The sequence below is a fragment of the Vanacampus margaritifer genome, chromosome 7, assembly GCF_051991255.1.
Source record: "Vanacampus margaritifer isolate UIUO_Vmar chromosome 7, RoL_Vmar_1.0, whole genome shotgun sequence".
In the NCBI taxonomy this organism is placed as follows: domain Eukaryota; kingdom Metazoa; phylum Chordata; class Actinopteri; order Syngnathiformes; family Syngnathidae; genus Vanacampus; species Vanacampus margaritifer.
The window spans coordinates 995,416-1,013,997 of record NC_135438.1 but is presented as its reverse complement, the minus strand read 5'-3'; the positions used below and the strand labels follow the sequence as shown (position 1 = coordinate 1,013,997).

Below are 18,582 nucleotides of genomic sequence, written 5' to 3'. Positions count from 1 at the left end.
TTTCAAAGACCAAAAGCATCGACCAACGCTAAAAGAGCACATTGATGACAACGATGATCATCATCGATGATGATGATGATGATGATGATGATGATGATGATGACTCCGTGGATGGAAAGCATTGACGCGGCAGTAGGAGACGTGGGGGGGGGGGGGGGGGGGCTAGATGGCTGAGGAGGAAGTGGCTCTACACTTACAAGACGAAAGGCATCGACCAACGCTAAAAGAGCACATTGATGACGACGACGATCATCATCGATGATGATGAAGGTGAATCCGAGCTTGACGGCGAAATTGGAACCGCTGATGCGGCGGCTATGACGGCGTCATAACGCGCAGCACAACCGAGCACGCACAGGCGGACGTTCCATCGGACGACGGAGAGTGCCCCGAGTCCAATGCATATTCATCGGAGAAGTGTGTACAGTCTGCTACTTGCTATTTATTCCCCGGAAAAAAAGGCTGTCAAGAAATTGTAACGTTTGCACGCGAAACGGACAAAGTGAAAGTAAACTGTTGTGCGAGTCCAGCGGCGTCTCCTTGCACGCAGGAGAGTGTTATAAAAAGAAAAACTGTATTTGAAACATCCACATAATTGTAAGTAGTACCACAGTTGCACACATTTGTAAATAGTTTGCGAAATTGTTTTGTCAAATTGTTACACTGTTGAATGGAAATAAACGTATTTTGCAAACTAAAAAAACGTTTTCATTGTTGGTGAAAGCGTTTTACAGAAGTAAAGCACTATTTAGGTGTTTGTGGCATCATTCATGGACAAAAAGAAGTGTACAATTCACTAGAGTGCATGAAATAACATCGTTTCACAAAAAGCTTGTTTTCTCCGCTTTTTGTTTCAAAACAGAGCATTTCGGTGAAAGTAACCATTTTCTATTGTTGATTACTGAAGAACGGAATAAGGTAGGAACAAACTTTTGATGCAAAATGCTTAAATCGGCTGGCACTGGCGACATCCCGTTTCTGAAAACGTCTGGCAGTCAAAGAGTTAACATTGAACTTAGCTTTTAGCATTGCTAGCTGTTAGCCTGGCTATCGTAGCTCTTTGTCGTCCGTGCATTTAACCGTTCGTAAAGTAATGCTGCATTCCAGGACGGTGGGAAGTCGGATTGACCCCACTAGGATTGTCTTCTTTGCGACTTGAAAGCATTCCAGGTGAACGTCAACAACAAAGAGGGCTGATTCGGATCGTTAGCATCATAGCATGGTTAGCTGCACAAAATCCTGAGGGCAATGAAAATCAATATAATCCAAATACAATATTGAAATAATGGGCAATTGATTGAATGCTTCAGTTAAATGAAAATATATAACTTTTGTTAATAATAAAAAAATATATATACCCCCCCCCCAAAAAAAAAGAAGCAAAAACCCTATTATTGTCCACATAGCAGCTTATTACGTGAAGAATGAGAACGTTGTTTTAGCGTGAAACTAAATGCAGCAAACGCTAATGGCTGTCATAACTCACACCCACTTGAACCCTTCCCTAAAGAATCTTGCAGCATGTACACGCTAAGCTCACATAAGAGCTATTTGGACCCTCTTAAATGGAAAATTCGGCCAAAATTGAAAATAAATAAATGATGAAATAAATAAATAAATGACTAAACATGAAGATAAAAATGGATATAAAAAAATATTATTCAAAAATTAAATACAAATGTATTTATTTATGTTTATATATATTTTTGTTGTTTTTAATTGCATTTAGATTTATTTTAGGGGATTTAATTTTCGAATTCGATTTTTTTCATGCGCCTCCTCCACTAGGCCCACACCCACAGAATTTGACCTTTTTTTTTTCATTTCAATTACATCTTTATTCTTATAAGAAAAAATACATCCAACTTTGATGCAACACGGGTGGATATGTTCATATTTTGCATACACAGCCTGTTTGCTTGTGTGCTATTAGCCAACAAAATGTGTTTATATTGCGCTAATTCGTATATTTATGAATCATATCGAACGTGCCAAATCAATTGTTCTTCTGCTAACAATGCATCATCCAAGGCACACAAAAAATGCTAAATCATTGATTCTTTGTGTCCTTCAACTCACCACAACACACAATACTTGCACACGTCCCCCGTGCGCTTGCAAGCGTCTTACAAAACAATTAGCAAACATTATTCTGGAATCCATTATGATGAAGATGTTATTTCCCCCTGCAAATAGGTAAATAAACAAATGTGAAGCCGGCGGGCCTAATGAGCTAACAAAGAGAACGCGGGGAGTCGTCACAGTCACCAAAACGGTGGCGTCCATAAAGAAGAAGAAGAAAGTCGCCACGGGCTGCAAAGTGATCAGTTGACAAACCAAGACATGACTTCAAATGAGGTCAAAAATGAAAAAATGAAAAAAATACTCCACCCCCATGTAAAATATTCAGAAGAAAAAAAGTTTGGGGGGCGGGGGTTGTATTTTTATACTATTTTAAAATGATCCTTTTTGTTTTCTTTTTATTGTTTCAAAAACATATTCAAAATACTTGAAAATATGTTTTTCATTTATAGAATATAAAATAGATGAGGTATAAAATCAGGTCTTTTTTCTTGAAAACTGTACTGCATTTTTAACATTCACAAATTCACATTTGTATGAATGGGTTTCTGTTGAATTTGCTAATTAATAAGATTAATAAGATTAATTTATTATATATATAATTAATATATATAATAATATTATATATATATAATAATAATAATATAATATAATAATAATAATTATAATATATATAATTAAATTAATAAGATTTAAAAAAAAAAAAGATAATTTAAGGGAAAAAACATTTCATAATTTATTCATTTCATTTTTATTTCACATTTTTGTCTTTTCCCCTCAAACATTGCCTTCAAAGTTCATTTGGCGAGCTTCAATGTGCAACTCATCTATGTTGCTGATCCAAAACATAGTTATGTTTGCAGCTATACTTGGAATAACAACTATGACAATAGGTTTGGACGATCATGAGCCACATGCTGCTTCACCTTGCCTGATCACATGCAACGGCCAGGTCGATTTCTACCAAGTATTTGTCAGCAATGCATAAGCAGGCCGGTGGGAAAAAAAAGTCTTCTTGGCTTCTTCTTTGTTGTCGTGATCAAACGGGCTTGAAGGCATCTCACAGTTGTCAGAAGTTGTCATGACGTGATGATCAAGCCGCTGCGTGCGTGTCGAACGAGATCAATGACCAGCAGAATTGCGCGGCGTCTAGTCTTGTTTCATTCCAGCGGCAATTATGAGGCCTTCCGCTTGACGCTTTTGCCGATCTCTTCGGGGAGAAGGCTGCGTAAAGCGGCCCGGAGGCCGCCGTCGAAAGGCAGGAATGGAAGTGGACCGACGGGGGAGCCCTGAGGGCCGCCACGAGCGCAATCACATTTGCCCAGATGACAACCGAATTCCCCGAGATGAGATCAAAGTGCCTCAGAATGGATTCAAGTCATTCATAACCATCGTTGTGTTTGGAAACTTTTAAATGGACGCATGAAGGCAGCAAAAATGTGTGTGGCTTCCCTCAGCCAATCAGTCAGCCAAGGTCATGAGCATGATTTATTAACTCATTCACTCACAGCCGTTCTCGCTGAAGCAATCCCATTCGCTCCCGGCGGTTTTACTGGATTCTCACTGATTTTGCGAGGCCCACAGAATATTGTGTTCTATTACTATCAAAACATGGAAGCTACCAAAAGAAAGATTTGAGTCTCTTCTTTCATCAGGAACAAAAGAATATTTCTATCTGTTGTCCTTTTTGCAGCAATTAGCATTAGAATATAGCTAAGTTTCGTCATTATTCACATTCCTGTTGAAAACGGTGATAAAAAGAGCTTGTTGCAACCTGGCCCTTGTTGGTCTCTTATACTCTGCTGCCACCTGTTGACTGTTTTTTGTAATAACTACCATTGCTTTAGGCCACCTCTTCATGTCAGAAGGTGCATCAAAGCCTTCTGTATACTCTTGCATAAAAAACGTGTACATACATTTTTGGGAGTGAAGGACCAAATTTTTGGGGGGTTTGAATGAGTTCATGAAAGAAAACGACCGCGCTCGTATGACGATGTGTCTTGACTTACAAGTTGAATTTGCTCCATGACCCTACTCGTAACTTAAATCGCTCCTATCTCAAAGGCTCGAGAACCGAACCCGAGTGAAAAGAAGATGGCCAGCAGCAATTAGCAACGAGAACGAACGGCGCCCTCATGGCGACGTTTCGCCAAAAGAAGCTTTTGGCCGCGAGGCCATTTTCTCTCGCGCGTCTTCACTGGAGCAGGCGGCAGAGGAGCGCCGCACATTATCACGAGCAGATAGCCACTTCAAATTAAACTCCCAAAAATGATTACTGGTGTTGGAAGGGGAGAAAAATGTCAAATGAGACAAGCCGCTATAAATATTGCAGACGCGCACACACACACACACACAATTCAATTTTCAGCCTTTTACACAGTTTACGAGATGACTTTTGTGCTGTAACGCATTACACCAGACAGTGATTTTAATGAGCACATATTGAATTCCGGTGCTGGGATTGAAATGAGAACATGGCTTATTCCTGTCGTGCATGTGCGTGCACGTGCGTGCATATACGCGCGCACGTGTGCGTTTGCGTGAGTGAACGTAAAGAAATATACGACATGCTAATAAAACAAAAGCTCATTTCCTGTTGGTCCCTGCGTCGCCCGTCAAGGCCTTGGCACGCCATCTATCCTGGGTTTCATCAACATCGCGCGCCGCCGGCTCGTCGCAAAATGTGAGGTCACGCTAAAACAGCGCTAACAGCTAATGTGAAGCTAAGCTAACATTCCGATGCCTCAGCGGGATCGCTGACTGTCAAATAAACATACCAATAAGGGACCAAAGCAAACAATCAGTGGTTGTACATTTAACGATTGGCACGTAGACCGACTGACCAATGAAAATTGAGTGATGAAATACTGGGGCCGCTTTAGAGCGCAGATTCAAAAATTGCCTTTTCTACATTGCGATCAAATTGATCTGGATTAATTGTTCAGCCTTCGTCATCACATCCGGCAATATTGACCCATTCACTGCCATAATTATTATTATTTTTTTAAGATTATTAAAAATTAGGGGCAAGAGGCAATTCAATTTTATAATTGTAATTAATTGCATGACTTCACTAGTTAACTCGCAATTAATCACAAATTTGACTTCCGTTCTAAATGTACAATAAAAGGTTTTCACACTCTTGTTAACAAAAGGGGGAACAAATGTTAAACTAATAAAAATAGTTCAAATATTTTTTTAACATTTATAGCCAACAATGGCAGTGACCGAATTTTTTTTTTAAAAAGAGAAAAAAAAAATTAAAAATTCTGGGCGTCAGGCGATTAAAGTTTTTAATCATAATTAATCGCATGACTTCACTAGTTAACTTTAATTTTGAAATCAATTAATCACAAATTTCATATCTGTTCTAAATGTACAATAAAAAAATGTTTAGGTTTTCATACTCTTGTCAAGAAAAGTGGGAAAAATGTTAAACTACTACTTCAAATAATTTCTTGGACGTTTATAGCCGTCATTGGCAGTGAATGAGTTCATAAACATGCATAGAGTTACTTTGTACTCTGCGGTGCCTTCCATACACTGCACATCAAAAGTAAGTGTGGTCAGAAGTGCCGGCTCCGCTCCGTGTCCATAACTCATCTCACCGCATGACACCGTTTTACGACGTAGGACGAACCCTCAGCAACAGCAGCAATGCGGACGCGGGCGGCGAAATCAACGTCAGCGCAGCTCAAGGCGAGAAAACAATCAACCGTAGCTTCTCCCGATTAGTGAACTTAATATTGAACTCGTTGAGCCACTTTCAACAATGAGAAGATAATATTTTGTCTATAATTACTGTGACAACTTCATTTTTTTCATGAACAATTAATACCTTTAACAACAACATTTTCCACTTGCTGTCAACTGAAGATGACATCACCGGCAACCAATCACGGCTCACCTGTTTTCTGGGTTTGGTTAGCAAACTGAGCCGCGATTGTCGTTAGCTATTTCCTCAGCACAGGTGATATCATATCATCTTCAGTTGACAGCAAGTGGAAAAATACATTTTTAAAAAATAATGAAGTTTTTTTAAATTCATTCTGGACAAATTATTAACTGTATACTGCTGATAATGGCTCAATAAGTCAAGTATCCCTTTAACAACGCAATTGAAGTATAGGAGATGGACAAACTTTCACTTGAATTCATGGTTCAGTGGCCTTTATGTTACTGTAAGCTATTCTGTAACCTATCAAGTGAAAATATTTATGTACAATAATTAGGGCTGTATTGATTACGGCAATATCGTGATATGGCGATATTAAAACTGCCACATAAGTCGTCGTCATGACACGATATGAAAAGCAGCACATCTGTTGAAAAAGTCAAGTGGATTTCCATTCGTGCAATTCTAGCACCCTCTGGTGGATAGTTTTTTTAGTGCACTTTAATTTATATGGCATGTTTGGCCCATCTATGTTTCAAATCCACGCTCATGGTCAGATGAAGGTGAACATAATATGCTTGTGAAGTGAGTCAATATGTGGAGAACTCAATGTGTGCGTGCACTAGCAAGTAAGTGCCTCAATATTAAGTGTTATTAGAAATTGTAGGTGTTTATATGCATTGCTGTTATGTACAAAAGCACAATATTGTGTTTTTTGTTAGTATAAGCTCTCTTTTTTTTTTTTACAACTTTGTGGCCGTTTTTTTATATACAAAAATATAAATAAATATATATCAACCTCCCCACAATATTGTGATAATATCGTATAGTGATGTTTGGATATCGTTACGTGATAGTTTATTGCAATACAGATTAATTTGTGTTGATTAAGAAAAATACACGGGAAAAAAATATAATCGCATAATAAATCGCAATGGTAATAAAAAGGAGGGAAAAAAACAAATAGACTATTTTACTGCTCACTGCTGTCCATTTAAAAGCAAAAGAAGCAGCAACTATGAACGTTTAGGATGTTTGCATGAACATATTAAGCTAATTGCTAGGGTAGCATGCAATTAAGATTTGCACATGTTAGCAAGTAGACAATGAGTCAAAAGTGAATCTCACCAGTGGTTTTGCTACATTTAGTGCATTGAGGCTCCTTCCTCCACTTGGCTTTTCTTGAACTACTAAACTCACGAGGCAGCTCATCTGTTTCCTTTCATTTCCTGCTTTGACACTTCCGTTTCCTTTGTGATCTAGTGTCTGTCATTTTAAAGTAAGAGCTCACACCCGTTGAGCAGGTCACAAGTGTGGGGGTTACGTTCCAGACCACCCCCACGATAAGTGAAATATACAAACACACTATTTAAATACTACACCCATTTCGGACCCTGTAATCGGGGCATACAGTATGAACATATCTTGTCTTTTGCACAAAGGCAATATCATTTGTTGTAAAATAAAGATTATTTTAGTGGGTATTTACCTTCTGGGTTTTTTACCCTAAGATGGGTCAAATTGACCCACGTTACCAGGTTGGTCCAATTTTTGACTCAGAGGTTTTAAGGGTGTTCTAAAAAAAAGTGGGAGGTCTGAAGTTTTTATTTGATGTAATTACTCCAAATGGACTTTATGCACAAATCACTTCCGCATTGGACGTATGTGCACCCAAGCTTCCGGTGCGGGGAGACTTCAGCGGGAGCGCACTGTTGATGGGATGTCAAACTCTCAGCCTAAATTTTTAACCCACTGAAAAAGAACACTATGTCTATCAGAATTTTAAAACTACTAATTAGGTCACCCAGAGCCGTCATTTTAACGGCTTGAGCTCTGGTAATGATGTCATTGCTTAAAATGATTGGAGAGAAGAGACGTGGCAGGTGTATTAGAAATCATAAGATGGTCAAGCTTTTAAAAGATGGCTGGACAGCGGAAGTCCAGTGTAGTAGAAAACCATACAGCTTCCCGAGAAGTTCGAGCCTCGCCTTGGGCAACCAAATGTTCTCTTTTTATTTACCTTGCCTACAATTTTTTTTAAAACAACTCTTAGTTTTACGAATTATTTTTGTACAACTATGACATTAAAATAAAATAAATCATATTCCCCTGGGCATTATTTGACCATTTTTTTTGGCTTTTTGTTGGTTCTGACCAAGCCATTTCAAAATAAAATAACGCCCAGGGGTTAAGTGCCAGCATTTTTTTTGCCAAAAACGAGCCTCGAACCCACTCGCAAAATCAACACTGGTCGAAGTGCCGCAAATCTTACCACTACACTGAGCTTCCGCCCTTCATCCTGGTCGACAAATGCCATTCTATCACAATTTCTAGTTTATTTGTCAACAACGTTTGTTTTCTTCAACTATCTCGCAAAAATAAACGCTAACGCTACTATAAAACTGTCATATCTATTATTTATATATATTTTAAGCACACGTAAACTGTGCTGTTAGTAGGGAGGTACTTTCGTCCAATCACATTCCTCGGATCCCCCCCTCACGTAAACACCACTTCTGTTAGCAAAATGTTGTTTCGGGGTTTTGTTTTTAGTGCGTTTGGTTTTGCAATTGTTTTTGCAATTACCTTTTTGCTGTTTTCGTTTTTGTCTTGTTTTATTTATTTGTGTTTGCCATTTTATTTTTGTTTTGTTTCGTTTTTGGGGGATTTTGTATTTTTTTTGTATTTGTGAACACTTTTTTGTTTTTTGTTTCATTTATTTTGTTTGTGATTTTATTTTGTTTGTTTGTTTATTGTTATTTCATTTGGTTTGCAGTTTTTTGTTTTGTTTTATTTGCTGTTGGTTCATTTGGTTTTTGGTTTTTGTTTTTTGTTTAGTGTTTGGTTTTTGTTTAGTTTTTGTTTTTGAGTTTTTTATTTGGGTTGTGCTTTTTGGTTTGCAGATGTGTTCACGTTTTTGCATTTTGCAACCGTAGACCAAGGACCGAAGTCTGACTGACTGAGAGGACTGCCCGTACACGACTTACCTTAGTACCAGGCGGGGTAGCGAACCCGCGCCAATTTGCATCGTAGGCAAGTGACGGTACCACTCCGCCACCTGAATCCGGGATGGGTCAACGTGTTGGTGGCGATTTCTCCAGCCGGAGGCCGCCGCAAGGACAGACCCATTTTCTAGTTTTGCCAGACGACGCATCCGTCAAATGGCAAACTTGTACAGAACACATCGAGCGGGACAGGAAGCCCGACGCAGTTTCAAAATAAAATTTCCGCTTACTATTCGGAATAAAACACTCGCCAGATCCTATTTCGCAATCATGTCAGTAAACGTCATAATGGGCGTAGCCAGGCCTGGAGTCAACGGGCCAGGTACATTTTTAATGTAAATGTAAATGATGTATTGTAGCTCCTCTCCCGGGACTACTGGAGTCCACACAGTACCCCCTGGCCTCCCTTCTACCAGTCAGACGGTAAGGTTGAGGTGTTGGATCTTTCAGATGGAACCTGCCAGCTGACTGTTCATAACTTATTTTTCTTTTTTTGTTTAAATTTTATTTTTATTTTTATTTTTATTTTAATGTAATATGTTCAATTCCTCTTCGTCGACGGGATCCGACGTTCTCTGCCTCGTCAATATTTTGAAGCAGATTTAATACCTCTACTGTTTGTTTTTTTATGTCAGCCCATGGTGACATTTCTCTTAATGCCTTGCTGAAAAGTGGTTGCTTTGGAAATCCGACAGCGTTGTCAGCGGTGCAAGAATGACTCGTGTCAATATTTTCATGTTTTTTAATCCAATAAAATGGCAGCATATGCATAATATACACAAAGGCACACGGAAAGTCAAAAGGCCAGAAAGGCAGAAACATGAGATCATTTCGTAAACAGAGTAACGACACATCAAAGTTGAAGCTTCAAAATACAGCTCAGTTGTTAACAAACGGCGCCCCCGTGTGGTCGACAACTAAAGTTATCCCTGCGAATATTAGCAAGTTACAACAAACTGAATTATAACCTGTCTATGTGGGCAACAGCAGCGATCACTCGGCGTTCTGTCATCTCTCCTCTTCTTCCATGCCTTGACAAATGCACGCAACCACACTGGTAAAAATAAAAAATAAAAATAATAAATGACGAAAAAAAACCTCCAAAACTGGTCGTGCTTCTCTGAAGGAAAACAAACGGCGATGGCATTACCGGAAAAGGCGGGGCGGTGCGGTAGGAGATGTTCCCGGAAATACGTCACGGCCATTTGTCCATTTGAGGTGGCCTCTGCAGAACAAAATGACCATTTCAGATCCTCGAACTTCGAGCCACCAGTTGGCCACATGATTAGCAGTTAATTGACTATTACATTGATTTAGAATTATATCATAAATATGAGGAAAACTTTTTCTGTTAAAATGAGCTATTTTACAAACACATTGGAATTGTTTCTTTTTTTTCCCCCACTCATCTACAAATGACTTAATAAAAAAAAAATCATAAAAGACATCCACCATTGAGGTTTGGGCTTTTGGTGTGAAAGTGTGTTAAAGGGAACGAGGAAGAAGACGTGCGCTTCCTGACAAATTGACATCTGGTTGCGACGACTGATTCACATCCACCGCAGAGCTGGTAAGAGGTGAGCAGCAAGTATGAATTGGACTGCAAAGACCAGCTTTCTCGTTTTGCTCTTTGGCATCCAAGGTACGACTCGTCTGCATTTGCACGCAATGCTTTTTCTACTTTGGCTTCAGTTTTATACGCGGGATAGACCAATTATGGGCCGGGCCAATTATCTGTGCCGATATTCGACATTTGGACGAAGATCGGCATCGGCCATTTTGAAGAATCATATGGCCGATGATTGATCAATTTTAACTTTAGGGAACTAATTATTAAAATTTTCCCGAGTTGCTGCTGACCTTGTGAACTCTTTGCACCTTCTGTTTTTGTTTGAATTTAAAACTAAAATAATTAAGAATTTAATACTTCAGATAGTTAGAAATTTTGAACTTTATTATTAGCAATATAGGGAGCTATTGACTTAAGTTTTTATTTAACTTTTGAAGACATGCGACTGTCCCTGGGAGATCCCTGAACTTTTTTATTTGTATTTTTTTTAACTCCAATATTTTACGAACCTCAAATATTGTTCAATAAACATTTCCTTATTTATTTATTTTTTTAATTAAGAGCTGGAGTTTTCATACTCTTGTTAACATAAAAGTGGGAAAATGTCAAATGAATAGAAATATGGCTACATCTTTTAATAACTGATAACTTTAACTCAAAATGAACGCACTCATTTTGACACCCCTACTTTCAAATATTTACGTCCAAACACGAGGAACTTCCTGATGCTCCCGTTCTTGCATTAGGTTTGTGAGAACCGGACATTAATCATTGATTTCAGATGTGGACTCCTTTCGTGTCGTCTCCCTGTGGAAAACCCTCAAGTAGCAAAGGGCTTACTTTGATTCAATCTTGAAGAGAGCCAATTGAGGGAATCATACGCGACACTTCTTGTGCTTGCTCCCCAAGTCGACCTTCGCTGTCACTTCCTGCTCTTTCAAACATTCGCCCGCTGATCGCAATCACGAGCGAAGCCGCCACAGAGACGTCTCGCAATCTGATGGTGCGAACGCGGCAAATGTGATTCACGTTGCGTCATCTCACTCATCGGCCCATCAGGAGTCATTTGGGTCAGCAGTCCAGTCAGGTGAACGGCAAGTGGCGATGCTAAATGCTCTTCGCCAGTCACACCTTTAAACCGCAAAACCGCCACCGACATAAAAAGACCGACTTCACATCCAACATTTGGGAATTGAAGAAGTCCAGTTGCCTGCATTCGACCTTAACGGATTCCCGTGACCCGGATGGCTGACAATCTACGCGGTCTGTTGTGATGTTGTGCTGATGTGTTCCAGTGGTCCGGGGTCCGGAGGGGAGACCCTGGGGAGGCAAATACCCTTGGATTAAGGTTTGCGCCCTGGCAGGAGCAACAGCGGACCTCAGCTGCTCCTTCACGTACCCGCCGACAATAAACGGCCAGGAGGCGCGTGTTGAGACGACGCTGTGGTTCGCCAAAGAACAGCGCCATCAGCCTGAAGATGTGCGGTCGGACCCTCGGTACGCCGGTCGCCTGCACCATGACTGCCACGGAGACTGGTGCAGTTTGTCAATCAGAGAGCTGAGCGAATCGGACTCCGGCGTGTACAAGTTCAGATTCGTAATCAATGGACCCGGTGGAGGAGGTTACACTGTCGCGCCTGGAGTCGATCTCACCGTCACCGGTACTGATTCTCATTCGAACCGCAGACATTCAGTGTATGTAGATGGACCCCACTTTGGCGTACAACACTGATCTGAATATACGACCGGTTAGCCGCTAGCCCATACGCGCCCGTGCGAGCCGTTGAAGTCACAGGGCGGCCATCTTGCTCCTCCCATCTCGCGAGCAGACTATTGTGTAAATGATACGGTATACGTACAGATGAGACATTTACAGATCGTAGGCAGTTAGTATAAAGTAGACAGTATGTGCTACTTTGAAGACCCCTTTTTTTTTCTTTTTCTTTTTTATCGCTCAGTTCCTCAGACCCCAATATTCGATTTGTCATCTAGGCATCTTTTGTTGAATTACAGTTATAATTCTTTAACAACAAATATATATATATGTATACAAGTTTCCTCTTGTTTATGCTTAACAAATGATCAATCTTGCTGTTTCTACTAAGTACCGTCTCAAATGTTCTCCAATTTGCACACTGTAAATGTATAGGACGGTATGCCGAGAAACGTTTCTTGGGAGGGGCAACATGGCGGCCTCAAAAGTCTAGCGGCTGTGCTGTCACATATTTAGATCAGTGGCGTGCAATCGTCATACGGGAACGTCACGCAATATCCAACGTGGCGAAGTTAGGAGCTTTCATGGAACATTAACACGAGATGTGTTTCTTCTCTCCCAAATCCAGATCTCAGCGTGCAACGGTTTCATGAAAAATCGTTGCGCTGCATCAGCAAATGCAGCCTGGGGCCGTCGACGTCGTACATCTGGTACGAGAACGGAAAGGAAATCCCGCATGAGAACTCCAAAGTCTACACACCAACGTCTTACTCGAAAAACAGTTACTCGTGCGCGATAAAAGGACACCAGCAGCTTGTGTCTCCTCCCGTGTGTGAGTTTGTGAGGCGTGAACGCAGCTAGCTTCGTGCTAACGCCAACGCTAAAGTACTTTTCCAACCTTTCAGGTGTGTCCCGCTTTTGTAACAAAGTGCATTATGACACCAGGAGCATCTGCGCCCTCAAAGGCTCGTCCGTGGACATCCGTTGCACTTACAGCAGCTACCATGAAATCAAGTCCAAATTCTGGTTCAGTCCGGATCACAAGCACTTGTGGCCGAACGCCTCGGTGCCGCAGGACCTTCAGCTGGAAGACGACGCTCGTGTCCAGTTCCCTCTCGACGCTGATGGACATTCGACTCTGAGAATCCCAAACGTGACGGAGAGCGATTCCGCCGAGTATCGCTTCAAGTTCACCGCGCGAGATTTTGAATGGATGAATAGTTTACCGGGAACTAATTTGACAGTCACAGGTACAAACGCAGAGAGACGGAATTGCCAAAGTCGACGAATACGAAAGCAGTTCCCATTTCATCTGCTCTTTGCTCTTTGCTTTTCACGTTGACAATAATATGTTCTATGCAGCCGCAATCGCCTAAATATGCTAGTCTAGTTAATAATGCGTTAGTGGAATATGAGTGATGCAGCAAAATCCAGCAGTATCAAATTAAGGGGGCGGCCATTTTGTTATTTGCTGTCCAGTGAAAATGACATCACAGTTGCTCAGGTAGCAACCAATCACATTTCAGCTTCAGAAAACAGGTGAGCTGTGATTGGTCGTTGCCTGAGCAAATGTGATGTCATCTTCAGTCGACAACAAGTGGCAAAATGGCCGCCCCCTGAGATGGATAACAAATGGCTGGATTTTGATGCATAACCCACGTTTCAAAGATGGCATCATTACTCGTTCACTGCCAAAAACGTTTAATGACGTTTACTACGTTTTTTTTTTCTCGCAGTGGAAGTTGTTGCGCGGCGCCGCCTACTCAATGGACAACCACTAACTATGGCCAGCAGATGGCAGCATTGTATCTCTTTTCGATGTTCTGCCGACGTATGCAATTGTAGTGAAACATGGCGGCTCTTAGGAAATAGAACGTTTTCGAGGATGACATCAATGAGCAAAAGCCTTTGAGCGTCACTAAACAAAAATATGCGCGTCAAAGTCAGTGTTGTGCAGAAAATGCCACTTTTCACCAAAAAAAACATGTTTTCTTCTTATTTTTGACATTTTCGCTCAATGTCCCTCCAACGACCTATTTTCAAAATGGTGAATACTAGAGAACGGAAATAAGGTAGAAACATCCTTTTTTTTCCTAATGAAAGAATGGAACGCCATCTTTCAGTCCAATTTACCGACAGAAGTCAAAATTGAGGTCCAGTGCGTGTCACAAAGTCCAGTTTTGGCGCCAAAGTTCAAATGAAAATCCAAAACAAGTAGTTGCCGTTACTGCCTGGTGACAAGTGGAAGGTTTTTGACTAGTCAATCCCCAGACTCCAACCCTATGTAGCATGAATTTCCTGAACCAACCTGTGTACCGCCTTTGCCCGCAGCTGCGCAGGTGCGTGTGAATGGCATCCAAGTGGAAGATCGGCGTACGCTGGCTCGGCTGTCGTGTCACAGCAGCTGCGGACCGCCGGCGGGTTTGTCTTTCTGCTTGTCACTGAATGGACGCCGCGTGGCTCCCTGCTCCCCATCCCACGGGACCGAACGCCAGGTCGCGTTAAAGCCGGGAGACTACGTCACCTGTGATGTAGAAGGACATCCACTCAGCAGATCTCCTCGCTTGTGTCAGTTACATTTTGATAGGCGGAATTTGGAGGATTCCGTCATACAAAGTTTTAAAAAAAATAAATAAAATACGATGGGGTTGAATATACTGTGATTGGTCACTTTGATGTTCTTACCTCGTCGTCCAGATTCTCTGAGAGCCCCGTTGGTGTCGCTGAGTGGTCCCGGTGACATCCCGGAGGGTGGTCCGCTGATTCTGAACTGCAGCAGCGACAGCCCTTCAGCCCAACGCCGCTGGTACAAAAAGATCGGAACCTCGCGCCGCCAATTCGTGACAAACGGACCGCAGCTGGTCTTCGGCTCCATCCGGTCTTCAGACTCAGCCCAGTATTTCTGTACTGTGGAGAACGAGCTGGGGAAGAAGACGTCAGAACCTGTTACGATTGATGTCAAATGTGAGTACAGTCGTACCGTTACTGACAAGTGCAAGCACCGACATACGTTTTCTTTTCTTTTTTTTGTCACTTTTTTTGGGGGGGGGCTTTGAGTTGTGTGCAAAAATGTGACCATACAAGTGAGCTCGTTAGTTTGTATCTTCCCTTCAGCGTGGAGTGTTCGGGTCAAACACTCCAGAGTTTCCTGGGGGTGGGTCAAGGGTGGAGTGGTGGGGCGGTGACGTCACGCTCATACCCGCGGACATTTACGCGTACAACACAACTGGGATGGAAACTGGGAGAAAAAAAATACAAGAGCTGGCTTTGAGCACAGCACAAATTTCAGCTCAGACTCCAAGAAAAAAAAAGAACGACTATTTTATTCGAGCTCACGTCCTCCCACGCGCTCCATGCATGAGCTTGACAGAGGCTGCATTGCACTTTAAGCCACAGGGTGGCAGCCACGAGTAAAAAAAAGAAAAAAAAAAGTGGCAAACACAAAACACCTCAAAATATTATTGTCTTTTTAGTGTAATCAGTTAAATATAGGTTTGACATGATTTGCAAATCATTTTATTCTGTTTTTATTTATGTTTAATACGACGGAGCAATTGTCTTGTCATGTGAGACATTCAAACAAGGCTAACGTTGTAAAAATATGAAAACGAGGAGACAAACCTTTTGCTGTCGCTGGTTACGGAAAATTGTTTGATGATTTCAAGTCATCTGAAACACTGATTTCTTCTTCTTTTTCGGCTAAAAAGGGTCGCCTTAAAAGGGTTGACACGTTCCACGAAGAACATTTATTATTTGAAATGTTATATTTATTCAAACAAATGTTCCTATAATTACAGGACACAGCAATGAAACAAATAAATAAATAATGAAATCAAATTGATTTGAGATTCAATTTGGTCGTTACGGTGGTGGGACACGAGAAAAATGGCATTTTAGGGGGTTCTACAGACTGAGTTTGTATTTTTAAAACTATTGTCAACCATTAAAAAAAAGTTTAGTTTTTTTAATTTAGTCTCAGGACAAGTAAAAAAATTAATAATTGTGTATGTGGATTATTAAAAATTTGATGGGTGGGACATAAATTCAATATAATTCCTCCAATTATCAAATTGTAACTCCAATGATTCGAGTCGTTCCACTTTCAATCATTTCAACGTATTGATAAGCGCATCGGATCCTCTTTTGTGGCGAGACGCACATTTACCGCGAATAAAATGAAACCGAATGTAAAGATTTAGTTGGTGCCTCGTGATCAATTCATTGCAGCTCCTTCTGGTTCGTGGCCATCAGGGGGCAGTATAACACAATCATGCATATTTACAAAGAAGAGTTTCACAACTAGTGCAGGCGATGCTCAGTAAGATGAGGTCGTTTTTTGCCCTGTGATTATGTTGCCTGCATGTCTGCGTGTGTTGCACTTTTTTGCTTCCAAAATATTAAAATGACTTTCATTTGTAATGTCTATTTAAATTCACCATTTTTGGTTGCTTGGGAAATGTCACCCCAAAGCCCTCAATCCCTACTTTTTGTTCGGAGTAGCGTGTGTGACTTGACTTGCCGTTTTTGCAATTTGTAGCAAGATCAGCAACAATCCCAAACAACTTCATCATCAGGTTGAGTGTGACGATTGCGTTCCTGATCCTGGTGGTCTTGCTGGTTCTCTGCGTGAGGTACAACACGCACAAATCTGGACTTTTGCTCCTGGAAAACGTGTCTTGCTCACTCTTCTCATCTTGTCTGTGTGCAGGAAAAAGACGTCACGGTTTCCCTCCTCCAGAATGCAACCAAACGAGGTAACACTTTTTCTTGGTCTGTTTGCAAGACTTGAATCCAGAATGTATGTCGTTGACTTTATCTTTATAACAAGCCATTCAAATGTTTTAAGCATACATTTTATATAATTAATCGCGGTGAATCACGTTGTTCTTTCTGCTTCTACTTCTTCCTACAAAGCCTGTGACTGATATTTACTTGAGGGAAATTTGGCTGCAGGTTTGAGGCCACGGCAGGAAGTCAATAAAAGCGAGTGAACTGATTTATATACATACACACACATTTGCGAGCAATTGTGGATAAGAGCCGCTGCAGCTCCCGGCAAGGTTATTATAATTTTGGAATTTTTATTTTAGTTCATTTTTTAGTTTTCTTTTTTAAATTGAGTTGTTTTTAATCAATTTTTAGGGTGATTCTGTTAGTTATTTATATAAATAAATACTTAGTTTTAGTTTCAGTATTAGTTTTCGTTTGAAAATAAAAGTTGTGACAATATTTAATAAAATGAAAAAAAGTAACACATTTCTTACCTAGCGTTGCATTTAGATTGATATAAATGAAAAAGCAGGCGAGCCAAGACATTGGAGGCAAAAATCAAGCAGGCAAAATCGTCGCCTCGGAGCGACGTCATCCGAATGTGCTTTTCTATTGGCAGCTGCTCGATGACGTCACTTCTGTGTGACACACTTTCAAACGACCTTCTTCCGGTGAAATACTTAAACACTTCAAATCACATTCAAAATCATCCCCAAATGCTCAAGCATTAAATTAATTACCAAAGACTAAAACAGACATTTTCGCTCTAATCATAGTTAGTTTTAGTTCGTTTTGTAAACATAAAATGAGTACAGGTATTTCTTTTTTTTTCTTTTTTTTTATTTTGTTAAGGACATTTTTTTTGAATGTTAGTTTTGTCGTTATTTTTTCGTAAACTAAAATAGCCTTGATACGGACGCAGACATTTGCGAGCAATTGTGGCGAGAGCTGCTGCAGCTCCTGATGTTTTCATGTCTCCTCAGCAGCGCCACCACGAGGACTATGAGAACATCTACGCTTCAGTGCTGACAGGCAAACCTCAACAAGAGGACACGCCGTGACTTTGCCAAATCAAACTTGCCACCAATCGGTGTACTTGTTTGAGCGCAGTTATTCAGTATTACATTTGTTTTCATTTGAGTGACATCACAACAATCGGATTGGACGTCTTGTAAATGTTGTGATTGTCTGGTGATGCGGTGACGTCGGCGTTTTTCTCTCAATGTTCATCTTTGGAAGTACCAAAGCCAAGATGGAATTTTGGTCATCTAAGAACCTTTTTTTTTTTTTCATAAATCAAAAAATATTTGTTATTGTTTTTTACCATTGTGCTTTTATTTTGTGATTTTTATTTAATAAGCTGATGTGTTTTGTTGTTTCACTAATTATGTTGTCTTTTGGTGTATCTTGTATGAGCTCTTTGCACTAATCCACTACTTCCTGAACTCAATACCACTCCTTCATTTCCTGTCTCTCATGATTGGATAAACGGATTAATCCAGGTGTGTCTGGCCGTTGTCGTCGTGGTTAGTCAGGCACACCTGGA

General features: G+C 40.7%; 1 protein-coding gene and 1 long non-coding RNA gene across 2 annotated transcripts; one reads left to right on the top strand and one right to left on the bottom strand.

Moving 5' to 3' along the window:
- Positions 1–9,281: 9,281 nt before the first annotated feature.
- LOC144055020 (B-cell receptor CD22-like) lies at positions 9,282–18,141 on the top strand. Its single transcript, XM_077570571.1, has 10 exons — positions 9,282–9,405; positions 10,464–10,624; positions 11,848–12,213; positions 12,895–13,098; positions 13,172–13,516; positions 14,598–14,834; positions 14,964–15,230; positions 16,804–16,897; positions 16,975–17,020; positions 18,020–18,141. Exons 2-10 carry the CDS (start codon positions 10,573–10,575, stop codon positions 18,095–18,097), a joined length of 1,689 nt encoding a protein of 562 aa, XP_077426697.1. The 5' UTR covers positions 9,282–9,405; positions 10,464–10,572; the 3' UTR covers positions 18,098–18,141.
- LOC144055022 (uncharacterized) lies at positions 9,719–18,036 on the bottom strand. The gene is made up of 5 exons (XR_013294753.1): positions 17,531–18,036; positions 14,952–15,187; positions 14,575–14,790; positions 10,133–10,207; positions 9,719–10,036 (listed from the first exon to the last, which is right to left on the bottom strand). It is a non-coding gene; the product is annotated as an uncharacterized LOC144055022 (long non-coding RNA).
- Positions 18,142–18,582: the final 441 nt, after the last annotated feature.